This window comes from Panthera onca, chromosome D1 (genome assembly GCF_046562875.1).
Source record: "Panthera onca isolate mPanOnc1 chromosome D1, mPanOnc1 haplotype 2, whole genome shotgun sequence".
Classification (NCBI taxonomy): Eukaryota; Metazoa; Chordata; class Mammalia; order Carnivora; family Felidae; genus Panthera; species Panthera onca.
In genome coordinates, this window is record NC_138348.1 from 29191663 (window position 1) to 29214886 (window position 23224).

At 52.6% G+C, this 23224-nt stretch overlaps 1 protein-coding gene and 2 long non-coding RNA genes across 3 annotated transcripts; 1 reads left to right on the forward strand and 2 right to left on the reverse strand.

The window, feature by feature from the left end:
- Nucleotides 1-2509: 2509 nt before the first annotated feature.
- On the reverse strand, nt 2510-15203 carry LOC144612946 (uncharacterized). Its single transcript, XR_013550169.1, has 2 exons — nt 14454-15203; nt 2510-3369 (listed from the first exon to the last, which is right to left on the reverse strand). It is a non-coding gene; the product is annotated as an uncharacterized LOC144612946 (long non-coding RNA).
- A 78-nt stretch (nt 15204-15281) lies between these two features.
- LOC145712439 (uncharacterized) lies at nt 15282-17363 on the reverse strand. The gene is made up of 3 exons (XM_081790155.1): nt 17128-17363; nt 16585-16988; nt 15282-16467 (listed from the first exon to the last, which is right to left on the reverse strand). The coding sequence occupies exons 1-3, from the start codon at nt 17361-17363 to the stop codon at nt 16169-16171; spliced, it is 939 nt and encodes a 312-aa protein (XP_081646281.1). The 3' UTR covers nt 15282-16168.
- Nucleotides 17364-17435: 72 nt separating this feature from the next.
- On the forward strand, nt 17436-21758 carry LOC145712463 (uncharacterized). Its single transcript, XR_014135292.1, has 3 exons — nt 17436-18891; nt 20056-20265; nt 21665-21758. It is a non-coding gene; the product is annotated as an uncharacterized LOC145712463 (long non-coding RNA).
- The last annotated feature ends 1466 nt before the right edge of the window (nt 21759-23224 follow it).

Consider the following 23224-nt stretch of genomic DNA (forward strand, 5'->3'; position numbering starts at 1 on the left):
GCCTAGACCAAGAGTTGGACGTTCTACTGCTCAACCGACTGAGCCACCCAGGTGCCCCATCTGGAAAGGTTTTTAAAACACACATGGCAAGACCCATCTCTTCAAAGAAGTGAATTAAGTAGGCCTTGAGATTCTGTATTTTAAGCTTCCTATTCACAAGAAACTCGTATTATTGGTTAAGCACTAAGTGGCTGGATGACAGAGTAGAAAGGAGAATTTTCATGTTTTTTTTTAATTTTAAAAATTCAGAATCTCACAAATGTATAATTCTATTCAAAAATAACCAGATTAAAATTGTTTGATACAATAACCAATAGATAAATGCATGTTCTTGGAAAAGTCCTAATAAGGCTAGCCCTGAACAGGAGTTCAGGGTATAGATCAATTTTCTCAACTATCCCTTCACGCAGATTTAGCCAGATTCTACTTGAACATTTCCAATGTCTCCACTCACACTACCTTACAAAGCAGCCCATCCAGTTGTCAGACAGCTATAATTGTTAGAATATTGTTTTTGCAGGTCTGTGTCACAGTGAGGGATGCTATAAACATCATCATGGAGGTGGGAGCATGATCTGACTCACAGCATAACTGAATTCATCGATGATAGTGAGGTACTTGATGACAGGGTTTACTGGATACAATTCTGGTGAGTCTCTGTCTGTCACCAAGACAGAAAACTGACATTGATTTTATCTTCAGATTTTTGCTTGACCTACTGATGCGATTGTGGCTCTGGTTATCAGGGAGCTCTCAAAGTGGGATATGAGTCCTTGTTTAATCAGTACTGTGTCTGTCTTGTCCCTGATTCTTATTATCTAATGCAAATGGGCTTCCTTATTACCTAACATAGTAGCTTCAAGCAGAGAAAACCATGCAAACTGAAGCTACAGAATTCAAGCAACTGAACATCGTCATGTCCTAGGGACAATGTAAGATTTCTTGGTAAATAAATGTGCCAATTCCCCAATCCAAATGCACTACAATAGCCAAAAGAGAGAAGAAATCACTCTGAAAGAAAGGAGTGGGAATTTTTAAATTTTGCACCTGGTTTCATGATTTTGGAAGAGAACACAGCCTTTTCATTCCAAGAGTATACCAATTGCCCCTGCTTTATCCCCACCTCCACTACCAAATTCCTATTATTTATTCTCATTTGAATGGTCTGAAACTGTCAAGTAACAGAAAGGTTGTTATCAATACTGCATCAGCCCCCGATGGATTAGAGGGAGAATGATGTTTGTGGCTCTCTGTAATCCCTCCATCGATTCTGGGATTCTGAGCTTCTCTAGGGAATGCAGCAAAGCCACAGGAAGTCCCCAAAGGCAAGATGTTGCAGGCTGTTCTCTGGTTCAGCTGCCAAATACAGAAAAAGTAATGTAGGGCAAGAAAATGAGAGAAAACTCTTCCTTGCCTGTAACTCAGAGGCAGATGAGAGCATGGGTTATGTTATTCCTCCTGAGAGCCACCATAACTCGTCAGTCTTTAAGAAATAAAACTTCCACGCATGTCTTCTGTTTCCAAAATGAACTCCAAAGTCACCTGCTTCAAGTAGCCTTATATGGAATTAGAGATGTGTACTGATGTTGCCTCCAGCCCAGTTCTGTTTCCAAGTCCAAAAATAGATTTGAGGGAGACTTTGAACAAAATCTTTATACTCTCTGTGCTTGAGTTCCTTTAAATTGAATGGCATTTGCCATTCACTTTCATATAGAAGTGAGAGGAAACAGCTGCCGTGGGATTCGTTAAAAGAGAGAGAGAGAGATTTTGAAGTATATTGTAAAGAGAGAACAATGAGACATAAAGTAGCCATTCTTTACTCTTTTAAGCAGTAATTTATATTTATTGAAATTCATGTACACTCATAAGCTATGGGAAGATGGAGCATAGGTGAGTATTTTGATAGAAACGTAGAATAAAATAACAGAATAACAGTAACTGAAAAACTCAGATTTCCTATACACACAAACACACGCAAATTAGGATCACAAGCACTGTTATGGGCAGTTCTAACGACATTTTCTTTATTCTGCTTTGAAACGTGTTTGTGGGCACTGTATAGGACTGTTTTAAATTCTCAATATTATGCTTTATTTCATTAAAATGAATTTGCTCTAAACAAAATAAAAATGTTCAGCCTTACCTGTCACAAACATGGAGTATTTAATTTAAAAAAGTACTTAAGGATGCCCAAAATGTTTTATGTAAAATATTCATTACACTACAGGAGAATGGGATAAAGAAATGAGGACATTATACATGGTTTTCCTAGAACATCCAGGCCCTAAAATGACCACAACTGACATTAACAGTGACGGTACGTAAAAATCAAGAATAAGATATTACTACTTTAATAACAACAAAAACAGAGTTGAAATCAATGTTTTTATACCATAACTGTGTTTAGAAATATTTTTAGACTATGCAATCATAGGTGCATCAATATTGTAGAATGTTTGGTGTATATATATATATATATATATATATATATATATATATACTTTAAAAAAAAAAAACACATTTAGCGATGTGTATGCCTCATGGCAGTGTTTGCTTCATTTTGGAGGAAAAAAAATTCTATTATTTGTATTACATACAGAAACTAGGGAAACCTAGCATTAGTTTCCTCCTTATTTTAGTTTTCTAACTTTGCATTGTTTCAACATATCTGCTTTGTATTAAATATTGAAACAGGAAAAGAGAGAAATCCCCACTTCAAATACACAGAAGAGCTAAATAGGATTTTAATTTTTTCAAATATGATTTCTAGTTTTGCACACTTCATGTACATGTCCCACAGGAGGAAAGACAGAAGAGGTAAAAGTGAAGCACGGTGAAATTTGATTTTGCCACAACCCCAGCAAATGCCTGTTAGATTGATATTCCTTCCCTGTAAACATCTGGAAAGCAGTGGCAACAGAAAGAAGTCCTTAAAACTTGGACGATCACTAAGGAATACTTCCTTACACGAATAGGGAGCTATGTGGTCGCCACCGGTTGTATGGGTTTCCTCAACAAGACAAAGTCTGCACATTCAAGTTTTGAAACTATGAACTACAGTATTCCAGAGATGATCGCTCCTGGTGTTTAAAAGGCCCCTGCAGAGGTCTAGTCAAAATATTTACATTCCTCTCAAACTGTACCGCCAAGGAAAAGAGAAACATAGTGAGAGGACGAATCAAAAAGAAAACTTTCCTTTCCAGGGAGCGAAAAAAAGGTGTCAGGCCGCGGGGTCTTCTCCATCCACAGTCCTGTTCTCTTCGTTTAGATCAGGCGTGGATAACACACCTTTCCGGTGAACGTTCCTCTATGGCAGGTGCTTTAGCACGATTTTGTGCCAAAATTAGGGTTGTATCAATTGCTGAGAGCCTGTGGGCAAAAGAAAGCCGTGAGTGGGCGTGTTTAATTGTCAAGCGTGTTCCCCGGGGCGCTGCACCCGCGCTGTAAATACACAAGTGAGTGATGGGCACGTATATGTTTTCCATTAAGTGCAGCCACTGGCCCAAAGTGAGTCAGATTCTGGCGTGGAAGCGTGTTCGAAGCTGGGAGGCGGCAGGGACGGGATGGGGGTGGAGGAAGGAGCAGGCGGGGATGATGATTAGCGAAGGAAATGACCCAACTCCCTCCCTTCTGTTTTCACAATCTGCGTCACGCTTCTGTACGCGCCGCGCCAGCGGCGGGCGAGCGGGCGGCCGCGCTGGCCAGGTCACTTCGGGCACTCGTCTGGCGGTCGCCTTCCCCACCCAGGTCCTCCAGCTCCGACGCTGCCTGCAAGAGGTCCACTCCTCACACACACCCCCTCTCCCAGGGAAGGCCGAAGCAGGGACTTGGCCTGGCTCCTCGGGGTCAATCCTGGGACAGGGAACCTCTCCCTTCCCGGCGCCCCCCGACGTGGGTGCGGAGCTGGGAGTCCAGAAACCGGACCTGAAGCCGCCACCGAGCCCGGCCTGGACTCAAGCGATGAGGGAACTGCGGCCAACGAGGAGGAGGAGGCGGCCCGGGGCGCGGAGACACCTCCGCCCGCCCGGCCACAGCCGCGCAACTCGTGTGGCCCGCGTTCTCGACAGAAAAGCACCTTCTGACCATTAGGAGTAATTCTCCATCATTCCTGTTAGAACAAGTTAATGTAAGGGTTGGGCTGGGAGGCCCCGGGCAGGGTCACGTGCGCCCCCGTCACTCCGGCTCCCCTCGCCTCTCCGGTTCGAGTTATGCCATCAAGCTAATATATTGTGACTGCTCTTCTCTCCTGTGACAAAGGCTTGCAGCTGCCTCCAAATCAATAGACGTCAAAGAAATATGAAAACAATCATGACACAAAACTTAAATCCTGGCTGGAGCCTACATAATCAGAACTGTGCTTCTGTTCTCCAAGCCGCCGATTAATTTATCCCAAAGTTTAGTCAAATTTTTATTCCGGTACCTTTTTCCCAGCAGATCCTGCTACATCTGTCGGGTTTGTAATGTAATTTGTAATTACTGCCCTTCATGTGGTCCGGTGCCTTGAACCATCTTTAATTAAAAGCATAATTAAGGGAAGATCTAAAGAAAGACAATTACCAGATGGTCTTTTTTTTTTTTTTTTTTTTTTTTTTTAGAGGCGGTAGTTTCCTGGAGAGGGGCGTAGGGTCTGTCCCCGGCACCCGGTGCCTGGGTAGGGGGCGGCGGGGCCGAGCGGCGCTTGCGCACTGCGTAAGCCTAGGCCCCGTGCCCTTCCCCGCCCCCCACCCCCGGGCACCAAGCCCAGAGGCCGCGCCCCAAGGTGAGCGCCAGCGTCTCAGCGGTGCCCAAACCCCTGGTTCTCATCGCTCTTTCCCTGGGTTTTCGGGGTGTAGGGCGGTAGCGGGGAGGCTGGGACAAGTTCAAGTTCGAAGCGACTTCCAAATCCGCGAGGGCGCTCCCGGAACCGGCCCCGCCCTCCCTTGCGCGCCAACCTGGGAGCTCAGAAGCCGAAGGACGCGAGGGCTCGAAAGGAAGGGGAAAGGAAGAGAGATGGGCAGCTGTCCCCGAGAGGGCAACCTGGCGAGGGTGCCCCAGCCTAGGCCCTCCCTAGAGCCGGGCCGCCTAGGGTGGGAGCTGCGGGTCTGAGAACCCTCGGGACAAGACAGCCGCGCCCGTCGCCCGCAGCCCCGTCGGGCAAAGTGGCCCTTTGACAGCGATTGTCTCGGCTGTCGGCTCCTCCGTGTCCACTGGTCCCTGGAATTCTCAGAACAAGTTTCGAGGAGGAGGGAACAAACCCATTCCCCACCCCTATCCCACCCCCACGTCCCCGAAATGAATAATGTAGTCAGGAGCCAAGATTTCTGCATTAGCGCCGCGTTGCCCCGGCGGCTGGCTCGAGGATTCCGAAGTCGGATAATGGAAATTAAACTGTTGTTGTATGGCGGGATGTCATTATGTGACTGTTCATATTCAAAGTCAGGCAGCAATGAATTGTAATCATTTCAATTATCTTCAATACACTTTCTTTAGGACACAAGTTGTCAAAGATAAAAAAAAAAAATACATTCTTGCGGCTCCGTGGGTCCATTTTCCAGACGGTTTGTTGCTCTTGCTGCGTGATTTGGTTTCGGCTTTTATTCCCCAGCCTCAGAGTCTCTTACAGAGACTCCGACGGAGTGAGCGAGCCCCGGCGGTCCTCGCCGCTTCTCTGGCGCTGCGTGCCTGCTACCAGAGTCCGGAATTGGCCTCCGTGCGCCTGGCGCGCGTATTTTGGTTGCTTTCAGGTTTAATTAACTTTGAACAACAAATATGCCTGGAGATGTAGATCTGGTGTCGCCTTGGGGAAGGGGGCCGTCGTATTATATTCTGCATCCTCCCCAGCCTTAGAGGGTGGGCTGGCTACAGCAGCCTGCGTCCCCGGAGGCCAGCGCCATGCGTCAGAAAGGCACGTGCTGGACGGTGCCCGCGCCTCCGAGATCCCTCAGAGAGCCCGGGTCCATCTTCTTCCAGCCGGGAGAAGGCAGGGAAGAGCCTGGACCAGTGGAGCCTGCTTTCCTTTGTCGAAACTACCCTCAGACCCGTGCTCGCTCCCTGTTGTCCCTGAACGTGAGGCAGTGGCGATTTGGATGTGATGTCCTCGCGGCATGGCAAAAGAGCCCTCCGCCCCCAGCCCAGGCAGAGGGAGTAGGGGTCGCCTTTGAAGCCCACGTCCATCGCGCCTATTAGGACTAATCCCGATCTTTACACTAATATCGCTTCTCGGGTTTTTATTATAATCATTTGGGAGGAAATGAGCTCTTACCAGGCAAATAGCACCCCGCACCCCACTTTTCATAGCTGCGCAGGGCCGAGGCCTGAACAACCCCGCGGGCAATCCCCGAGCTGCCGATATTATATTTGTGAAATGTCCTTTTGTTGAAGCTTTTAACACCTTCTTATAACGAATCATTTGTTCTTTTCTCTTTAATTTTGATAGACAATTAGCCATCAGAGATACACCAGTTGACTGTAACCGAGCATTAAACTCGCCTTTATGTAACGCTAATTTAGCATAGCTGCTTTGTTTAACTTTGCTATATAAGAACCAGGTTTTGTAGCAAAAAAAAAAAAAAAAAAAAAAAAAAAAAAGGTGTAATTTTATGTGGGGCTTCATTTCTTTTGGCCCTGTACGCAGCAAGCCCTCTTCTCTTTGTGAAGCATTCTGCTGGGGCCTGACGCCATTTCCCGTGCCTAGCACCTGCAGGCTGGGGTGGGGAGGGGGTGGGGGAATTAGCATTGATATAGATTTAGTTGAAATGTAATCTCTTAAATCTGTCCAAGATTCGGGGAGATAATTACACTTTCACTGAATTGCCAGGGGTCAGCGTCTCAGAGGACCTGAGGAGTTGATTTACTAACAATAGTGTTACATAAAAAATGGCGTTTGAGATTATAATGTTAATGGCTGCGGTCGCTGGGGAATGCGGCCGCTTCCAACTAATTCCACGTAACTTGTTTTTTGCCTCCCTTTTCCTCCCTCCCCTTCTTGTCCAGCTCCGTCTTCTGAAAGATTCAGAGCTTCTCGGTGTTTAATTTGGTGGCAAGCTCCGGGAGGTTAGGACGCTGGAGCTTGGGGTTGACGCGCTTTTTCTCAGAGAAATTTCGGTGACAGGTTGTGGCTTCGACATCAGGATTGGGCTCTTCCCCCACGAGAAGCAAGACTAGGGCGCGGACTTCGCGCGCCCCACGCGCGGAGACTCGGGCTGGAGCGGAGCCCAGGCAGCAAAGGCTGACCACGGCTTCGGGAAGAAGCGCCGCGCCCTCCCAGGCCGGCCTCCCCGGCCCGCCTGAAACTGGACCTGCCCCGCTTCCAACCGCCTCGAGTCGCTGGGCTGGACGAGAACGAGGCCCTGCTCTGAACCCTACTCTCCCGCACAGGCCGCACTTCCAGCCCAGCAGCCCCAGACCTGTGGACACTCACTTCCCGCCGCCAACTTTCTCAAGTACCAAGTGGAGTTTGGCGAGAGGCCTGGACGAACATGCCTCTCGGGCCCCCGGAATACCAAGAGACACCTCAAACCCCAGATTCTAGCTTGCGGGTGGGGATAAGCTTTGAAACTAAGAGATCAGCCTCCTTTGGGGTGGAGACGGTGAAGGAGTTTACACTCCCGTATACACTTGTCGAACTCTGGTGGAACTTGACCCACATCGGTCTCCACCCACAGAGACTAGATTCCCTGAGAAAGCCCACGACCACTCTTAACTTGAAACCCCATCGGGAGTTCAGGCACTTCAGCCGCCCTGGAAACTGCTGGCCGGCTCTTCCCCACCCATGGGCCAACCAGGAGCCCCTGAAACTGTGCACAAGTCAAGGGATGAAGGGGGGGAAAAGCAGCTCCTCTTCCTGGGTAGGACGAAAAGAGCTGGTTTTCTGACCTCCTGCAGGGCAGCTCTGGGCCAGGCAATCAGAGGAGGCGTCCAGATCCTGGGAGCGTCCTCAGGCCACACCAGGGTTCACCGGCTTGGGCCTGGACCCAGGACATGGCCATTGCTGATACTCCAAGTCCAGGAGCTTAGATTTTTTTCCTGAAGGCGGGACTTTGGAGTGTGACAGGGGGGCGCCTCTGCCCTGTACCTCTTACTCCCTTCGTGGTAACATGGGTAGGCTGAGAGCTCCAGGCTCGTCCTGCCAGACTTGGGCGCAGGCCTTGCCTAGGCTCTCCTTTGGGCTGGGAATTCTGCTTCTGTGAAGAAAGGGTGCTGGAGCCACCACTTGTGGTTCCAAGGAAAACAAGAAGCTGCCCCTTGGCCTAACACGTCCTCACCCATCTTACCTAGTCCCGTGGCGCCGTCTGACTGGCCAGGCACCAGTGGCCCACGGGGTGCTCCGGATCTCACCTGACAACTCGGACAGAGAGGCCTGGGCACCTAAGCCCTTGGCCCTGGGGGGTCCTTGCACACCGCGTGTTTACGTGTGTGCCCCCTTATCTTATATGTAACAGCAATATATATGTTAATTGAAAACTTCTGAATTTAAAAAGGTTGTGACAAGTTATAATTTGTCCTGTCAATGCCTGGAATCCTTATTTATCTCTTTAGCTTGCCTCCCGCTCGCGCCTGTCAGCTAACAGCTTGCCTAACTCGTTGACTTCCTCACTCATGGCACGGAAATGACAAATGTGCTGTTTTATCCGTACAATTTATTTCATTATTGTTGCCAGCACGACGCATCACAATCAATCATAAGGAAGTCCAGTTGGCAGGTGTCAATCTTGGTGTGTTTTTGTACGTCTCAGTCTATATTTAATCCAATTATAAGGGTCACGGAGTAAGTGCCAATCCTCTTGTTACAACTCACATCTTATTTAAGATTTAAAGTAAAAAAAAAAAAGTCAACTCCATCACATGGATCTTTTGGGGGAAGGGAGGGGATGTCTTTGAAACCCCCCCATCTCTCTCTCTCTCTCTCTCTCACTCTCTCTGTCTCTGCCTTCTCACCTCCAGTTTAAATTATGAAGCTATCCCTTTTTATTAAAGAGTTGCAGGGAATCCGAGTTTTATGAGCATTTGTGTGCAAATGAAGGCTCTCGTTATTTTGCTAAAGTAGAAGCAGACTTAATGATGAGAGATCTTTCCGCTCATTGCCCATTCAAATACAATTGTAGATCGAAGGCGGCCTTGTCACGTTGAGAAAAAGTGAATTTCTAACATCCAGGACGTGCCTGTCTACTTTCAGCGAATTGCATCCAATCACCCCCAGGGAATTCAGCTAATGTCTCAGTCTCCACCCGGACAAGGGAGAGAAAGAAATCAAACATGGTGCCACAGACTAACTTAACATGAAAACGTTTAGAAAGAGAGGAAAAGCAGAGTTTTCTTGAATCGATTGCAATAGAGAGTTCCTTAGTGGGAAAGCAAACTGGAAGGATTTGGAGATTTCCCCAATTGTCCAAGAAAACTTTATGATGGGGTAGAATGGACGGAAAAGAGAAGAAACTAAGTATTTCTTTGAATGAGAGCAGGAAAATAATTGAATAGCAGAGAAGCCACACTCCTGCATAAATCATGCCATTATGCAGTTCTGTAGACCTGAGTGAAGAGATAGCAAATATTAGCTTTGCTAAATATTTCCCTTTTTGACACCCAGATTTACAAAACATTTCTCCAGTTTTTACTTAAAACCAAAATCTTGTTTTAAAAACCTGTCACTTAAAGGAGAGGAAGAGTAGGGAGAGAAGAAAGGGCAAGAACCACAGGCGCTGCTCAGTAAATTTAATTCCTGAGATAATAGATAATATATGGATTTCTGGTTCATGTACCTATTTGAAATGACATACAATATACACAAGTTTGTTTTTTTTTTTTTTCTCAATTAGTCAGGGACTTTTGCCTCTTTGTCTATTACTCTTTATACAGAAGAGTTTTATTAAATCCCTTTAGAAACTGGCACCCATTCAGGAATAATTTTAAATCATACTATATTATTTTAAAATAATACTTTTTTAAAAAAAAAATAGAAGCTAACAAACAGGATGCATTATCCTCCAACTTAGTAAAATGAAATGAAAATACTGAAGGGGAAACATCCATTTCTACTTTCCAATTGTTGCATGACTCAATGCCCATTCTCACAGAAAAGAAAAATACCAAATCAATTCCTACCCACCCTGTAGCATAGATCCAACATAGGGGCTCCCCCAATCTGAAAGCTGCTTTATTTGCATAAAGCAGTTAAGGAGAGAGGGGGGAGGAGGGAGGGAGGGAGGGAGAGAGAGAAAAGAGAAAGAGAGACAGCGAGAGAGGAGAGAGAGAAACATACCTTGGACAAGAACAACAGATCTCAGCTACAGTTCAAGCCAAAACGGCTCTCTATCGTCCCCTCTCCCGCTGTCCTTCCACCCAAGCCTTGCCCTCTAATCGGTCCTTTCACTCCCTTCATCCACCCCTACCCCCTATTTCAGGCCCCTCACCCCCATCAGTCCCCACGTGGCGTCACGGGGCTTCGGGCAGTGGTAGGCCGGGGCTGACCTAGGAGCCCCCGCAGACCGGGCGGCTGCCAAGCTCACTCACTGCTGTGGAGAATCAGGGCTTGGGACTACCCTGGGTGTCAGAGAATTTCAATCTGGGCTAGCCTGAGCGGAGGGGAAGCCTGGCAGAAAAGTGATTTCTTTCCCGTTTCTGGCCCTTTGCACCCTACCTACAGCCCGCCTTTGGTCTCACTCTGCATCCCGGATTGCCAGTCGTCGATGACGCCCCCGGGCCTCCGGCGGTGCCCTTCTGCCAGGTGCGGCCTAGAGAGGCAGCCTCTGCCTAGGTGGGTCGAGGCCGGGCCTCGCAGGCTGAGCACCACGAGGGGGCCGGGCTGGGCCGAGCCGTCCACAAGACCCGCGCAGGCTGGAAGGGGAGTCCCCGGCTCTTGGGTTCTGGGAGGATCTCCAGAGTTCTCTCTGGTAACAAACGACCCTGGGTACTGAGTTCCGGCAGCGGCTCAACTTGCGCCTTCCCTGGTGGCGACCCCAGCACGGGCTTCCCTTGCCTCCTCCTGCCCTGCCTGCTGTGCCGGGGGCAAATGGAGAGCGGCTTCGGCGTTGGCCCGGAGCTCGGAAGAAGGGCCTGGTCCGGCCTCGCCTCCACCGCTCCCCGCTCCCGCGCGGCCCGAGCGCGCCCTTTATTGACAGGCAGATAAGCAGGCGGGGACCATGGCGTTTCCAGCATCGCTCTCGAGCACCCTGCTGGGTTGCAGGGATCCGCGCACACTTAATGGCCTGGACTCCAAACAAGCCCGGAGCAGCCTTCCCGGCGGCCTCCGGTCCGGATAGAGGGGGTAGGTGGGGAGCGAGAAGGGGCAGAAACTAGAGAGTAGGGAGGCCTACTCAGGCTCCGGGCCTACTCGCAGTCCAGACTCCAGGGCAGAGCACGGAGCGGAGGAGACCTCAGGCCATCCGGGGCCGGGGGCTGAACCAGGTCCTGGAGGGGAGCTAGGAGATTACCAAGAAACCAGGTCACAGGACATGGCCGGTGGCGGCAGAGAAACCCATAAACGCCTCCCAGAGCCAATCCCCAGCGGAGTCTGGTTTGGGGAGACTGGACAGTGGTAGGGTCCTGCCCCAGATTAGAGTGGCCAGTAGGGGAATGGATGCTCGTTGCCCCTGACACGGGAAGAGCAGAGGGCTGAGATGGGAAGAAGTGTGGGGAAGTTTTTAAAATAAGAAAACACCACGCTTCTACCTCTCTGCCAGCTGGCTCCGATTCTCCTCCCCCTTGCTCTACCCTCAGGGTCTCGGAGGGCTGAGCAAAAAATAAAAATAATAAAATCAAGTCTGGCCAGGAGGAGCCTGCAGACGTGCTACCCGGACCCGCCTTCCGACCTGTTGTGAAGTCCTACACCTGTCCAGGTGTGCTGGGAGGGAGCAGCACCTCTCTCGCCTCTGCACCCTCAGTGCAGCCCTCTCCCTTCTCCTCCCCCACCTGAGCAAAGTGCGGAGGAACTGGCCCCGGAAGCCTCGTCCGGCCTAGGCCTCCCCCTCCTCTTTTGCCCACACACCTGCTCCCAGGTCTACCAGGACTGGGCCTTCCCAGGAGCTGCCTGAAGGCCATTCCATACCCCACCACTTCACTTCCTGCCACCTTGTCAAGAGCCCCCTACCCTCCAGGATGGACCTCTGTCACTTCCTAGTTCCAGACCCGGATGGATGCGGAGCAGGAAGGGATTAAACGTTGAGAAGCCCCTTCCCCTATTTGGGGGGAAGGGGGACGCAAGAAGGACAATGCAGGTCTAGGTACCCTTCCAACGATAGCCAGCCCAGCTCTGCTAAACCTTCTCCCAGTCCCCGGCGGGTGTGAGGGGAAAACAAGCAGATCGCCAGCTCGGTAAACAGCCCACCTAGCCCCAATTTCTGTTGTTTTCTCGGCTCCTGGAAGGGGAAGCTGGACTTCAGAACCTGCCATTTTCCTATTTTCCTCCTCTAGGCCACAAAGTCAGCAGTTAACCACCAAGTCAAAGATTCATTAAATCACCTATATTTTCTGTGTGACTGGAGTCTTTCAGCCCAAGGGGGCGAGTCAGGTGCTGTTTGGAGCGTCCTCACAAGAACCTAGTTGGCTTGGCCAGGACTTTGGCGTAGCCTGGGGTAAGGGCTCGCTGGTCCTCTCCCCGGAGCCCTCGACTGTGCCCAGCTGGTGACTTTGCAAGCGCGAGGGCCAGACCAGGGTACCCATCGTTCCTCGAACTCTTCCTGAAAACCATTCCTGCCAGAGGCCCCTCTCAACCCAGGCGCAGCCTCCAAGTCCCTCAGATAAAGTGACTCCCTCGGTGATCGGAGGAGGGGACCGGATGGGCACCTGGGAAGGTAGCTGGCCAGCCTAGTGGCAGGGTCCCGCGTACCAGCGAGGAGGAAGAGAGCACTCAGGAGGACTGGTTTCCTTGGGGTTGACTACGCCCTAAATGAGGGCTGGGCGGACCCGAGCCGGGTTGGGCGTGGGTAGTTACGTGCTGGACTCTGGAAGGCCAAGGCAGGGCATAGAGCGAACCCGACTCGGGGTGGGGAGGGGAAGGCTCCCGCCGGGCCCCGGCGCAAGTCTGCGCGGAGCGGAGCCCAACTCTAGCCGCCATGACGTCACGCGGGTTGGGCAGCCAATGAGGACCGCGCTGGCATGGATATTAAGGAAAGTTAGCGCCTGCCTGAGCACCCTCTTTTCTTATCATTGACATTTAAACTCTGGGGCAGGTCCTCGCGTAGAAAGCGGCTGTCAGATCTGCCACTTCCCCTGCCGAGCGGCGGTGAGACGTGTGGGAACCCGCGCCGCCAGGCTCACCTGCCTCCCCGCCCTCCGCTCCCAGGTAACCGCCTAGGCTCCGGCCTGCGTCCGGCTCGGGCCCCGCGCCGCCTCTCTGCTGCTCGCGATGGGTGCTCCCAAATCCAAGGCTGCCTCCAAGTAGCTCAGGGGCTTGACTTTTGCTTTTAAAAGGAGGCATTACAAAGGTGGAGTTAGTGAGGGCGGGATAGCATGGCGGGCGGTGGGGGTGGGGAGAGAAGGATTCTTAGCTTTGCCGAGGGTGCTTTTCTGCAAAAAGTAGTAGAAAATGTTCCAGTTCCCAGAGTGGACTTCTAGTTGGGCGCTGAGCTGGGAGGGGGGGAGGGGCGGGGAGTGGGAGATGGGGATCTGCTGTTGCTGTCTGCAGAAGCCGCTCGCAACCGTGAGAAATGCAGGAGGGGATGCAGTTTGCACCCAGAACTCTCCCAAATCGCAGTTCATGACAAGCACTCGCGAAGTCCCCACCAGCGCCCGGAGCGCGTGGAAACGCCCCGCCGCCGGTCGGGCGGAGCGCTGCAAAAGTTTCCAGCCGTTGCAAAGTGTAGATGGCTGGACCGAAACAAAGTCTTAGAGATGGGAGTTCGTTTCTCAGAAGGGAGCAGAGGACGAAAGAATGCTGCCCGCAGAGCTGGGCAGCACGTTAAAGCCCCAGCGTGTGATTTGAGCTTCACTTCGGAAGACCTAATAATTAACGATTCTCACTGAGCTAGAACGCGGGCTCTGGTTACCGCGGGCGCTGCGCTCGCTGTCTCGGTGGGAAGCTTGTGGACGTCAGGGGAGGCTGGCCGCTGAGCGCCAGGGAGAGCAGCGCCAGGCCACTCTCCTGCCTCGGGACAGCCCAAGCCCGGCGCCAGAAGTTTCTCCGAAGTGCGTCAGGGAAGGGACAACCCTAAACTTAGGCTACCTGGTGGTTCTGCGGAGCGAAACTTCCGAAAGTCCAGCTCCAAGCGGCCACAGACTCCGAAGCGGGCTTAGGCATGGCATAGGAGCGCTGGCCCGGGGAGGTCTCTGCGTCAGGCCGGGGCTCGCCCCTCACTCCCACTCGTGCCCTGACGCCCCCTCTCTAGACCTTTGAGAGGCACCTTCGGAGGACGTTTGTATCTCGGGCACCTGTGACAGGTGCTTGGGATCACTGTCCAGCGGGGGGGCGGGGGGGCCCTGCCCACCTTGCCTGAGAAGCAAGGGAGTGAGGGAAGTGGCCAACCGGCCGTGCGCCTTACCTGGGCCTTGGTTCTCTCCTCCGCGGTTTCCTTTCTCCGGAGCTGGGCGGCAAGCAGGTTGCCCGCTTCGCAGTGGGAAGTGGACCTTCTCCTCCAGTCATAAATCAAACCCCGTCATCCTCGGGCCTCCTCCCTCATTAGAGATGTTTATTGGAGATCGTGTTTATTCGGCTGTCACGGCGAGAAAACGCAGTGACATAATTACCTCTGACCAGAGTTCTCTCCCCGCGCCCAGGGCGAGACTGAGACCTCCTCTGTCGCCTTCTCACTCCTGTGCCCTCCTTGATCGGAGGGCGTATGTGGTTGGCTTGTCCAGTTTTTCTTAGACCCTCTCATATAATTTGGATTATTGAATGAGTTACTATTCAAATTTCCCCAGGGCCTGGGCGTTTATTTATTTATTTTAGAATATGAAAGGAAAACCGAAGGAACCTAACGCCCCTCCGGGGCAGAAGGGGGCAGAGCGGGAGAGACGGAAGGAGAGTCCCTCTCGCTGCGCTGCGCAAACTTTCCGGCCCGCCCGGCTGCTACGCTAGGGGCCCAGACGCCACCCGGAGCCAGAGGCGGCCTGAGCAGTGGGGAGCCGACCGGGAGGGATGGATGCGGATATTGCTGGTGGTGTTTGTTGTTTTATTTTTCATTCTTTCTCCTCTCCGGAGGAATCTCAGACTTCGGGGTCCCAGGTGGAGGATTCTTGAACTCTCCCCCGCGGAACTCCGCGGAGCCAACCCGCAGCTTCACCCCCCCTCCGCCCCCCCGCCTCTTGGCTACGCCGGGCTTCGGTTCCCTCCCCCCACCCCTACTCTCCCACCCCCCACGTCTCCGGCGTTAGCCAGGTTTGTAAGTCACCATCTGCAAGTCAGAGTTAGAAAGTGATGAAAAGCGCCGAATTGTTCTCTAATTGAAAATACTTTTTTTTTTTTTTTGTGACCGCACCGACAAATATCTGGGATCCCAGCTTTTGATCCCTCGCTGCCGCCTCTGCTCCAATCGCTAATAAAACTCGCATTGAGCCCCTTAGTGCCTTGATTAACAGGCAGATTAACTCTTACTGGGGTGGGGAACAGCTTGTCCCAATCAATGTCATTTTAAAAGCCCGATACGCTTAGCTCCGGTTCCCTGGCTGCTCGAGCGAGCCAGGCATGACATTTGCTCCCTCCCCCTTCCCCAGCCTCAAATCCCCCAGCAAAGCCCCCAGTTCCCAGCTCGCTTGTTCCCCGCTACACTCCTGGACAAATTGCAGGACTCAGTCCCTGGCGTTTAAAACAAGCAGGTGTTTTAAGTGGGAATCTCCTGGGAGAAGGGACTGAGGTGGCCTTGGCTTGCTTTTCGTTTGAAGCTGAACTCTTCTTGCCGCTTGAGAGAGGAGGTTACAGGCAACGGAGAGACGGGGAACCGTCCAGGGTGATGAAATGGAAAGCAAACTTTCCTGAGAATCCTATTTGCAAAAACCGGAGAGTGCCACTGCTTTGCAAGTATTCTACACACCAGGAGTTTTAAAACCGGCCCCTATCTGGACAACAGCAGTAGGGTCCGGGAAGCAAAGGCTTGGGAGTCCCACCTGCGTACAAGCTGTAGGGATTTCTTCGCTGGGAGACCCAGTTGGATAATGCTTTTTAAAAAGTATTTTTCTGGGGGGAAGGAGGAGAGAGAGACTCTTGCCGCCTAATGTGAATGAAAGAAGACTGAACCCAGAGAGCGCCTTGACACACTTGTCATTTGGCAAGAGGTGAGGAAGGGCCAGAGCACCGCGGCTTTCCGTAGCCGAGCGTGGTCACAGCCTGGAGGCGCCACCCTGCCGGCTCCCGGCTACCCCTGGCTTTCCGGCTGTCTGGGCTCAGCGAGGCTGCTGGGTGAGCTGGAGACCCGCAGGATGCCGGAGAGAGGAGAGGGAGAAAGAGCTCGAGTGAAGGAGGCACCCGAACTGGGTGGCAGGGGTGGGCGCCTTTGCCTTTCACGCTGGTTTGCCCTGTTTCGTCAGCTTGGCTATCCTGGGAACCCACCTTCCTAGGGCCTGCAGAGAGAGAGAGAAAGTCCTTTGAGGCTCTGCAAAGTGAGCAGGTGTCTGCGGAGACTTTCCTCCTTCAGAGAAAAGCTCGTCTCCACCCTTCCCTGTGCGCCAGCACCGTACTTGTGCTTGGCGGTGGAAAGCGGCAGTTCAGAGGTGTCGCGACACCGGGTGGGAGATTCTTGGTTCTGAAGTCGACAGCCGAATGCGCATCTCTCAAGCACTGGACACGTCTTTGCCTTGCCAGGGGCCGGCTCTGGACCGAAAACCTGGGGAGTGGGTACAGGCAAAAACACCAGGGACTGCTGGGGGTGAGATGCTGCCCGATCTCACACTTGTGCGCCAATACTGGTCGGAGGCTGCGGGCACTCTCAGGGAGCTGCGATCCCCCAGCGTGACTCCCTCGGCACGGATAGCCTCCCCTACCCTGTTGGATGACCCCGGCGGCCCCTGCGGGAAGAGGCCGAAAAGACGTCCTTCTCCGGCGCCAAGGGGCGGGAGGGGGTGGGGGGTGGGTGCAGGAGTACCTGGCGAGAGGCGGGAAAAGACGACACTGAAACGGAAAGCGCGATTTCCCCCGCCCTGGAGGGCAGCAAGTGGGCCTCGGTCCCGTTGAAAGCCGCAATTAAAATGGCGACCTGAGAGTTGTCTCAATTTTGCATACACCTCTGGCCCAGGCGTGCTGCACCTTCGTCCCAGCTCCGCGCGCCGCCACCAGAACGGGTACTTCGCAGAGGGCGCGAGACGCCCCACCAAGTAGAACAGCACTCGCACCCTCCTTGAGATTGCAGAGACTCTCTCCTCCGGGGAAACCAGGAAATCTCGCTCTCCAACCCTCTCTCCTTAAACTTTGAAAACTCTGCCTCCCTTTGGGCTGAGCTCCCCCCCAAATATTGACACATTGGAAGCAGCCAAGTCCTTTTTGTTTCTTGTTTGTGCAGAGGGGTTTGCAAGAGTCCTCCCCTAGCCCCCACCCCCACCCAATGACGTCAGCGGCATTCACTCCCGTCTCCTGGCCTGTTATGATTTTTTTGTTGTTAAAACTTTTCTCCGAGGTGAGATGGGGGTTGAGGAGTGGGAGAAGGAGCTAATTCAAAGAGCCAGTGCCCTGGGGGGGAAATAGCAACAAGATTATGGCTGCTTCTTTCCGACGCAAAGCTTAAGAAGGTGCTAATCCACTCGGTCGCTAATTGAAAGGTTGTAAAAATGATATTCGCCTCCAGTTCGGACAGTCTCTGGGCCTCATCCCCCCCCCCCCCGCCCCCTTTGCCTATGGCCAATGGACTTGAGTTCAAGCTTCTTTAACGCTTGTTTGAGAAGTAAAAAGGGAGAGAAAAGGTACGCAGATTCCTGCTGGTCTGGGACCTGGGCCCGATGCCCCACTTCCCGGGATCCTCCTAAAGTCGCGGTCCTACGAAATCTCGCACTGGAGAGGCCACTGACCCCAGCGCCCGGCACCGCCTCCTTCGCCTCTGGCCTGGGTTTTCTCCCGGAATTGAGTGCTCCTGGGATGCGTGCGGGAAGGGCCATCCCCAGGCGGAGAGAGTCAGCGAGTTGTGCAACCCCAACCTGGTCCGGGCGGTGGAGGCCTCCGTTCCTTCGGAGCTCTGCCCCGGCTCCTTGGTCGAGGCGTTAGTGGGTCCAGACTGGGGAGAAGAGTGTGAGGCCCACACTAGGCCGGCGGCTCAAGGCAGCCTGCAGCGTCCTTACGTTCCAGCTCCCAGGGAAGGCTGCCACAACGCCTGTCTGCCGCGAGTTCGGGGTGCACAGTTCGTTGATGAGCTCTGACTTTCAGCACTTCTAAGTCAAGAGGAGTCAAGTGTACCCAGCGTGGCTTCGTTTCAGCCTCCCTGCCTCAGCTATGCCATCCCCATTCTCTTTTGCTGGGTCCTGGGGTGTGTCCCCCATCCCAAATCTTCCACTTCCCTGCCACTTGGGCAGCAAGCTCCGAGAGAACTCCAGACTTCGCAGGAGTAGACAGCCGCTCCCTCCCCTGTCACCTTAACTGCAAGCGCCAAGGGGCGCCTTTGGAGTGTACTGAGGTGTGTCCTAATCGTCCGGCATTCAACAAATGGACTTCTGGTGTGTGGTCAGAAGAGAACAGCCATTTGCTTACTTTCCTCCCGGTTTTCTGGCAACAGCTGAAGGGGAGCTGCCTCCTGGGACTGAGCAGACCCAGGAGAGGGAATTTCGGTGTGGAGACACACGCATCACACACAGATAACCAGTGGAACACATCGACACACGCTGACACACGGACATCACTGGCGAAGACACACACACACGACTCTTCCCCAGCATTGGTCATCTTCCCCCAACCCAGGCCTCCACAACCCCTCCTCCCCTCCCGTCTCCCCCTGGTGTCCCCTCCTCTCAGGCTCCTGGAAAAGCAGCCACACTTAGTCAACAAATGGCACGTGGGAGAAGTTGGTGAGTGTTTGGTAAGGACTCTTCAGGGCTTTTCACAAGAACCCTCTGTACACAAAGTAAGTGGCGTGTTTGCTCGGGCCTCTCCAGCCGGGGCTGTGCCTCCGCTCCGCTGCGCACCGCGGCTTCCGAAAGGAGAAAGGACTGAAGAAAGGGCCGGGGTAGCAAGAGTGGGGGAATGGGCAGGCCCAGGAGGCCTAGACTAGGGAGGCCGCCGGGCGTCGCCTAGTTCCCAGCCAGGCGGCCTCCTTTCGGCCTAGGCTTCGCCTTGGCCTCCGTCGGAGTGTTGCTGCCGGGACCCAGTGCCGTTCACTCCCCTTTTCTCTTCTTCTTCCCAGAGGCCAGGTGGGCTAAGGCGCGGCCGCTGCTGAGCTCCGCGTCCCAGCGCCCTAGCGGGGATGGGGTAGGGCGGGAGGAGAGGGCGGGCGGGGGCGGGGCGGCAGGCCGCGCTGCGCTGGAGTTGGCAAGAAAGGGCTTCGAGAAGCTGCAGAAACTTGCTCCCTCCACGAACTGAGAGTCCTGCGCCCAGCTCAGGGGGGTGGGGGGGGGGCGCGACCCTCAGCCCAGCGGCCTTCGCTCGACCCCTCAAGTTCGTGGCCACAGTGCGGGCAGCGCTGACTCCCGGAGCGCTAGGAGCTTAGAGATGTCGGCGAGCGCCAGCTCCAGAGCCCGGGCTCGGGGGCCCAGCGCCGGGGAGAGAAGCCGGGACCCACCATCCGAGCCGAAAACAAGTGTATTCATATTCAAACAAACGGACCAATTGCACCAGGCGGGGAGAGGGAGCATCCAATCGGCTGGCGCGAGGCCCCGGCGCTGCTTTGCATAAAGCAATATTTTGTGTGGGAGTGAGCGGTGCATTTGCATGTTGCGGAGTGATTAGTGGGTTTGAAAAGCGAACCGTGGCTCGGCCTCATTTCCCGCTCTGGTTCAGGCGCAGGAGGAAGTGTTTTGCTGGAGGATGATGACAGAGGTCAGGCTTCGCTAATGGGCCAGTGAGGAGCGGTGGAGGCGAGGCCGGGCGCCGGCACACACACATTAACACACTTGAGCCATCACCAATCAGCATAGGTGTGCTGGCTGCAGCCACTTCCCTCACCCACACTCTTTATCTCTCACTCTCCAGCCGCTGACAGCCCATTTTATTGTCAATCTCTGTCTCCTTCCCAGGGATCTGAGAATTGCTCTCACACACCAAACCAGCAGCGTCCGTGGAGAAAACTCTCACCAGCAACTCCTTTAAAATACCGTCATTGCAAACCATTGTGGTCTTTAAGCAACAACAACAGCAAAAAAAAAAAAAAAAAAAAAAAAAAAAAAGCACCCCAACCAACCAAAACTCTTGACAGGAGCTTTGACGAAAGAGGATGCCTCATAAAGGTGAGTCCGCTTCTTTCTTCTTGCTTCATTTTAATTGCAATATTCAGGCAGGTCGCCCCTTTCCTCCCTCCTTCCTTCCTCCCTCTGGCCGGTCCCCTCCCCCACTGCTACGCCGGGAGAGTTGGGCCGGAGAAGTTTCCACGCAGGAGCCCAAACTTTCTACTTCCAGCGAAAGCCCGCGTCGGAGGGCGACAGCCGGCGAGCGGGAGCGGCGCAGGGCTAGGGGCAGGCGGCCGGCTCAGCCCCAGCGCCAGCGCCAGCACGGGCTAGGCTCGCTGGAAGAACCGAGGCTCCGGGCGCAGCAGCAGCCGCGGCTGCCGACCCCAGCGTCGCCAAATGCCCCCGGCCGGCTGCAGAGGACGAAGAGGCTCTGCGGTGCCCCAGGCCCGGGATCGGCTTCGGAGACCGGGCGCCGCCGGCTGCTTTGTCCAGCCGAGGGCCCAGCGAGCGCGCACAGAGCGACCGTGTGCAGGGAGCGCCGAAGAGCCAGCTCGCCGCGCTGCCGCCCGCCCGCCCTCCGGCTTTGTGCGGCGCTCCACTCGGGCACAGAAGAGTCCTCGGGCACTCGAGCGCCGAGGGGCACCGCGCCCGCCGCCAGCCAGAGCAGTCTTTCGGCGAGGCAGCCACACGCTGGAGGCAGAGAGAAAGAGCGAGTGAGCGTGAGCCGAGAAGGAAGCCACCAGGCCAAGGCGGTCGAACGCGCGCTCCGAGAGAGCTCAGAGCCGAGCGGCAGGATTGTCAGCTTCCATCAAGCCCCCGGGCTCTTGCCCCCAACTTGAGCGCAGAGCTCGGAACTTGAAAACTCTCTGCTCCCCAGGCTTCCCCCAACCATCGCCCTGGCCCAGCGAAAGCTGGGGCTTCCCTATCCTCCAGCTCCCAGGCTCGGTGGGTATTTTTCCTTGTCTTCCTCTGACAAAGCTACAACCCGGTGTTGCCATTTCAACAAGTTTCAAGGTGGAAAGGTGGATTGCTTTAAAAAAAAAAAAATCCAAATCTCCTGATTTTTTTTCTTTGTGAGGACTCAAAAAGAAAAAAAAAAATCAATATGAAAGCATTGGCTTTCCCCTTCGTCTGATCACATTCTCTCCCAGCTAATTAGTCTGAGTAATTTGAGAGCTTTTCGATTCTAAGACCCCAGGAGGAAAAGTGTCTTTTCAAAGTTCATAAAGTTGTTGCCTCTTTCCTTGTGCAGATTTTCCAGTCTCCCTGGATCATAATAGCCCTGAATTTTAGCAAGTGTAATTGGGGGAAAATGGAGTTGAATTTCAAGTGGAAATGCTTTCTTTTTCGAGTGCTTAAACTCAGCCCTCCAGTCTTGAGTGATTTCTAGAAAGTTTAAAAACAAAGTGAACGTGGTTTCTTTTTTTCTTTTTCTTTTTTTTCCTCATACTCTCTAAAGCTTCCTAAGCCATTTTGGACGTTTAACTCGAACTTGGGAAGGTTTGAGGAGGGGGTGGGAGCAGAAAATGAAATGAAAAGCAAAGAGCTTGAAAGCCTGGTGAGTTTACCAAGGACAAATAATAGTTGTTGCCGTTGACATTACATTTTTTATAGCCGGCGACCTTTGCAAACGTCTGAAGGCAATTTGATTAGTTGTTATCTTATTTGGCCCTAGAGAGTGAAACTTTGTCATCTTAATTGCTAATTACTCTTTGGCTGGGGGCCGGTAGGGACGAAAAGTGAGCTCTCTTCTTCACCCCAGCTAAGGAATTTGAGGATGGATTTTGAGAATTAAGTGATTAAAAGAACTGCTTTTGAAAGCTGAGGCTTGAGTTGGGGATGGGGGTGGCAGTGGCCCAGTGGCCTAGAGGACCAAGGCCCCATTGGACTCTGAAGCATCTGAAGACTCTTCCCCCCCGCCCCCCCCCCCCCCCCAGTGGGTCTCTGACTAAGTTAAGGCTGTAGAAAGCCTAGGGCTGAGCTGGGGGACACTGGCTGCAACTAGGGTTCTAGCCTCTCCAGCCACCACTGCTTCTGGGTGTCAGTGTCGCTAGCTTCCCCGGTCGCTTTTGCACTAAATGTTAGCGATTACTTAAGTAATTAAGTAGCTTCTTAGCTCAGATAGACGTGGGAATGGAGCAGAACTGGAACTTGAGATGCTTCCACCTTCCCAGTTGCTTCAAAAACTAATCGGCTGGGCCTCTCTGGAATCAGCTAGTGAATTTTTTTTTTTTTTTTAATGGCTTCAAGGATGTATGGGCCAGGAGGGGGGCATTCAGTTGTGGTTGAGTACAGTGTGGGTTATAGAGAGGAATTCGGGAAGTTTTACCCCTTCTAGGAGAAGCCCACCTCCCCTCTCCCTGCCTGCTACTATTCTGCAGTTTCGGAGTCCCACTTTGAGGGGGAGCACATTCTTCAAGAAGTTGGGGTTTCTCCTGCCTGTCCTAGATCTGACTATGGCTGTGGGGACTGAGAGACAGGAGGAAGGCCCTGGGAGCCAACCCAGCTAGAGGTAACTAGGTAACACTCTCCTCTCTCCAATTTTACCAGACCACATTCAGAAGCTGGGTAAATTCCTCCTCTTAAGTTTATTTTTATGTATTTAAGCTGCCTCCCAGCTAGTTAATAAATTAGACCATGAATGGCCTTGAAGGGAAAAAATGTGCTTCTTGGAATTCTTTGCTTGTAGGCAGGCAAAATTAATAATCACAATAAGAAAACAGAAAACAGAATGAATATTTTAGTTTTTTTTTCTTTAAACAGGGAGAAATAATGCTGTGACTATTTAATTATTTTACTTCTTTTTTTTTTTTTCCTGCAAACCTCTTGAATAGGTTCTTTATTGTAACTCTCTCTTCCCAATTGAGCTCCCCACGGTGCCGTTGTATCTTTTTACAGCCCCTAACAACTCACACCAGTAGCACAATTACCTCCAGATATTTATAACAAGAAATTACTTTTCTATTTCCCCCCCCCCCTCCTTCTTCTTAGGGTAAGGCAGGGAGGGGGTGGTGGAGGG

Coding starts and splice junctions, on each gene's coding strand:
- LOC145712439 (XM_081790155.1), bottom strand. CDS start 17,363: ATGTGTCAATATTTGGGGGGGAGCTCAGCCCAAAGGGAGGCAGAGTTT. Junction 16,989..17,127: donor GCAGCACGCCTGGGCCAGAG/GTGTATGCAAAA, acceptor GCCTCTCGCCAG/GTACTCCTGCACCCACCCCC. Junction 16,468..16,584: donor CTTTCCACCGCCAAGCACAA/GTACGGTGCTGG, acceptor CTCTCTCTGCAG/GCCCTAGGAAGGTGGGTTCC.